Here is a 4,622-nt window from a genome sequence, read left to right on the forward strand (position 1 = left end):
CCCTACTCCCATGTCTCCAATGCCCCCCTTGTCCCCACCTCCCCATCCCCAGTGCCTCCACCCCCACCTCACAGAGAGCAGAGGTACAGTCTGCCGACCTCTGGCTTCCTGGCACATCTGGGACACCGCGGGCCAGGGAGGTGGCCCTTGGCTGACTCAGCAAGACAGCCCTGGGCACCAAGCAGCCCACTACAAGCCATGGGCTTGTCCCCAGTGGGCTCTGGGCACCAAAGCCCAGATCTCTGCAAGCCCGATGCCGGCAATCTTCCTGCCCACATCCCTTCCCGCCCAGGTCTCAAGGACACTGATGATCACCTATGTGCCCACGGACATCGAAGACCCAGAAATTATCATCAAGCATTTTCAGTAAGTGGGTCGGGTGGGCTGAGGCATGAATTGCCTCCTCCAGTGACCCCACCTGGGTGCTCAGGTGGGCAGTGGGCTGGCACAGGACAGTGGGGCTGGGACTCCCCAGGAGTGGCTCTCCCGGGACCTGGCTCAGGATTCACTTTTCAGAACCAGGAGAGCCATGGGCCTGGCAGGCCTCTGAAGCCAGGATTTCCTGTGTGGGTGAAGTGATGTGGGTGAAGTTAATCTTCCTTTCCCAGGGCTCCAACTTCTGAGCCCGAGGAGCCCCCAGACCACAGCTGTTTGGAGCAGCCCCTTTTGGGACACCTCTGTGATCCCAGGTTCCTAGCCTTAGGGGCACGGCCCACAGAGCTAATCGCCGCCTATGAATGCCTCTCCAGGTTTCCAGGGGTTGGGGCTCTGCCCAGCCCTGTTCTGATCATCTGGGAAGGGTTCAGCAACTCTCAGAGTGCCAGGGTTCAAAACTGAAGTTCAAACCTTAGAGCTGGGGTAGATTCTCCCATGGAGAATGAGCCGCCTAACTCCATGGGCTGGCGCACGGGACAGAAGTGGGGGCAACCTGTCACCATCCCACGGACCAGCTCAGTGTCATGTTTGTGGCTGTAGTGAGGCCTATCCCGGGTGCGTCGTGACCAGGGTCCATTTCTGCTACGACGTCCGGACCCTTATTGACTTGGACGACCAGAGGTGAGGCCACAGTGGGGCCGGTCAGGACCGGGGCCGTGGGTGGAGGGGAGGATGGGCCGCCCCCGACCCTAAAGCCCTTCCTCCCTCACCCACTGCGGGCAGACGCCACGCCATGCGGGGCCGGCTCTTCTACACAGCCATGGCCAAGAAGACCGGGAAGGTGATGATCCGGATCCACCCCTGCTCCCGCCTGTGCTTCTGCAAGTGCTGGACCTGCTTCAGGGAGGTAGCTGGCGCTGGCATGGGGGGGCGGGTGGCACAGAAGGGGCTGGGTCAGGCCTTATTCAAGTCTGTCCCAGGGCTGCGGCACCCCACGTCCCCACCCCGGCAGCACTCCCCGCCTCCCTGTTGAACCACAGCCTGTCAGTGCTATCCAGGGAGGCATCTCTTGTCCCCCTTCCGGTCTTGGGTGGGAGGACTAGACAGAGCACAGCAGGCTGCCGTAGGCTGCCAGGCTCAGGCTTCCCAAGAGATAGGACAGGGACATCTGAAGGCCCCAGGCCCTGCCTTATCACCCACCATGTAGATAGAAGGGGCCTCTAGACTTGAACTCCAGCTGCAGGACAGTGCTGAACTCCAGCCAGTCCAGAAAAAGAATTGCCCCCTCTCCTGGAAATGCTGCAGACACATTCTGTCACCTCTCTGGGGTCCAAGTCTGAAAGCCCCCCAGTCCCTGGCTACACCTCACTTTTCCCAGATCTAAGGGCAGGGGGTGGATGGCAGTCCTAGTCAAGAGGCGGAAATTGGGAGCCCACCCGGGGTCCTGGGCTCCGTGCCAGGCCTCAAGGCCACCAGCCTCTGGGCTGCTGCCAAGAGAAGGGCCTGGGTCTTGCTCTGAGGGCCACCTCCTGCCCCAGGTAGACGCGGAGCAGTATTACAGTGAGCTGGAGGAGCAGCTGACGGACGAGTTCAACGCCGAGCTCAACCGCGTCCCGCTGAAGCGGCTGGACCTGGTGTTTGTCACCTTCCAGGACTCGAGGATGGTGAAGCGGTGGGTGCTGGCCCCGAGCAGCACCTCTGCTTCTCTCCCTGCCTTCCAGTCCCCCCTCCGCCCCGCCCCAAGGGACTGCCATCTGGACTCCTGCTGGTCTCCAGGACTGCCAGACCCTGGGCCCTCACTTCCAAGCATCCTGGCTTCAGCACAGAGGTCAGAGTGGCCTCTGGCCTCTTGGTTTCCTCTCTGGCCGTGATGAGTGTGACGTCCACCGTCTCCCTCTGTGCACACGCATCACCCCTCCTCACCATGAGAGACAGGACAGAGATGCCCACGTGCCCTCCCTGTCCTGCTGTAGGCTTCCCTCTTCCATAGCCCTGAGGTTCCCCCCTCTCCTCTGCATCAGCCTCTGGCAACCCCACCTCGACAAGGAGTAGATTAGGTCCACTCCAGAATGCTCTGGAAGGATCCTAAGGACTGGACCAAAGTCCCAAAGGAGCCCCAGAGTCAGCCTGTTAAGGACTGCAGGGTCCCTTCTCCCAGGAGCCTGATCCCACACGGCACTTTCCTCACCCGCCCACACCCCGTAAAGGAAGATGGAAACGCCTAGATTTTAGCTGCAAACAGTGACGCACACTTTGGCAAGCCGCTTACATTCTGACACTTCGGTATCTGTCACACTCAGTTCCTGACACCTTCCTGTCCACCTCGCAGAGGGCTGACAAGAGATGTGTGTTCTATTTAATGCATGTGTTGTATAAAGCAACACACCCACAGAAGGCAACACTGTTCATTTTCTGGGACTTCCCTTGTTTGGTAGAGGGGACCTGAGACAGAATCACAGCAGGTGTGAATTAGAGTCCCAGAGGCCACTCCAGGGCCAGCATCTGCCCTCTGTGGTTGTGTCTCCAGGCACCTCCACTGAGTCATCTGTGCAGTTGACCTCAGGCTCCCGAGCAGCTGGGCCTACAGGCATGGACCACCATGCCCAGCTAATTTTTTGATTTTTTTGTAGAGATGAGGTTTCGCTATGTTGTCCAGGCTGTCCTTGAACTCCTAGGCTCAAGTAATCCTCCTGCTTTGGTCTCCCAAAGTGCTAGGACTAGGTGTGAGCCACCATGCCCGGCCGAGATTATATTGATCACTCATTGGCACAGTCCCAAGCACACAGAAAGAAGTCAGTAATTGATAGCTGTTGATATTAGGATGAAGGTGGATGAAGAAGATGTTATCCCAATGCTTTGGGAGGCTGAGGTGGGAGGATCGCTTGAGGCTAGGTGTTTGAGACTAGCCTGGGCAGCATGGCAAGACCTCATCTCTACAAAATTAAAAATTAAAAAAATTAGCCAGGTCTGGTGGTGCCTGGCTGTAGTCTCAGCTGCTAAGGAAGCTAGGCGGGAGGATCACTTGAGCCCAGGAGTTTGAGGCTGCAGTGAGCCATGATGGCACCATCGCATTCCAGCCTGGGTGACAGAGTGAGACCCTGTCTCAAAAGAGAGAGAGAGAGAGAGACTAAAATCAGTACCTTCCCTGTCAGTCTCAAAGTGCATGTCCGTGTGCTGTCACTGCCATTAAGGGACAAAGGCAGTGCCTGAGAAGTGTCCCCCCTCGCCTTCTGGAAAGTCTAGGCACCCTCAAATGCCCCTTTCCTCCAGATACTGGGTCTTGGGAACTGTCCCCCCTAAAGTCTGGGAGGCATAGCAAGGCTTCACGAGCCCCCAGGCAGGGGATGAACCCCCGTGTGTGGGACCTCCACAGTGGCCTGGGACCGTGACACGGGACCCTCCCTCCTGAGCCCATCCTCCACCCCCAGACCTCGGTCTCTCCCTCCTCTCCCATATCTGCAGCATCCGGGAGGATTACAAGTTCATCCAGTGCGGTGTGCACCCCCAGCAGTCCTCGGTGACCACCACTGTCAAATCCTATCACTGGAGGGTCGCTCCGGCCCCACACCCCAAAGACATCATTTGGTAAGCCTCCCTGGTCCCTCCCTGTTCCTCTGAGCGCCTCCAAAATGGGAGGGCCTGTCCTGTCTCTCCGCCGTTGTATTACCCAACAGAGACTCCACGGGACCAAGCCCAGCACTGTCCAAATACAGACCGCACTGGGCCATGCCACGTGCTCCCGTGAGCACCACAAACGTGAAAGGCACCCCCCTTTGGGGAGGAGGTTTTTCCTGCAGATATAACTCACTTCCCTCTGTGCCCACCTATGCGGTATGCTCAGAGCCTTGACAAATGGTGTGACGGGGAGCAGGGCACGGCCAGGCCTTGGCACACGGGCCTGGGCCAGGGGCTGCGTTAGCGCGGCAGGCCTGCAGGAATGGTGCGTGGGCACGCCCGAAGGACGGGTGTCCCCAAGTGCCTCCCCACTCCCTCCTTCCCCAGGCAGCACCTGTCTGTCCGCCGATTCTTATGGTGGGCTCGCTTCTTGGCGATCAACATCTTCCTCTTCTTCCTCTTCTTCTTCCTCACCACGCCCGCCATCATCATCAACACCATCGACATGTACAACGTCACCCGCCCCCTCGAGAAGCTGCAGGTGCCTCCTCCGCTCAGGCCAGGCCTGGGGGCCCCAGGGAGCTCGAGGAGGAACTCAGGCGAGGTGGGAGGGGGCCCCCGGGATGGGGCCG

At 59.1% G+C, this 4,622-nt stretch overlaps 1 protein-coding gene across 2 annotated transcripts in view; it reads left to right on the forward strand.

Annotated features, from left to right (window-relative positions):
• Window positions 1-4,622, forward strand: part of TMEM63C (transmembrane protein 63C) — a 26,021-nt gene that overhangs the window by 6,832 nt on the left and 14,567 nt on the right. For both annotated transcript variants that reach the window (XR_002481372.1, XM_008048093.2), the window contains 6 exons: window positions 293-366; window positions 976-1,056; window positions 1,159-1,282; window positions 1,914-2,047; window positions 3,838-3,960; window positions 4,378-4,531. Coding sequence is in view for 1 of the 2 variants with exons in the window: in XM_008048093.2 (XP_008046284.1) it covers window positions 293-366; window positions 976-1,056; window positions 1,159-1,282; window positions 1,914-2,047; window positions 3,838-3,960; window positions 4,378-4,531 (690 nt within the window). In the remaining variant the exon portion in view is untranslated. The remainder of the gene's footprint in view (window positions 1-292; window positions 367-975; window positions 1,057-1,158; window positions 1,283-1,913; window positions 2,048-3,837; window positions 3,961-4,377; window positions 4,532-4,622) is intronic.

Source organism: Carlito syrichta, unplaced genomic scaffold (genome assembly GCF_000164805.1).
Source record: "Carlito syrichta isolate Samal-C Ts95f unplaced genomic scaffold, Tarsius_syrichta-2.0.1 Scaffold120508, whole genome shotgun sequence".
In the NCBI taxonomy this organism is placed as follows: Eukaryota; Metazoa; Chordata; class Mammalia; order Primates; family Tarsiidae; genus Carlito; species Carlito syrichta.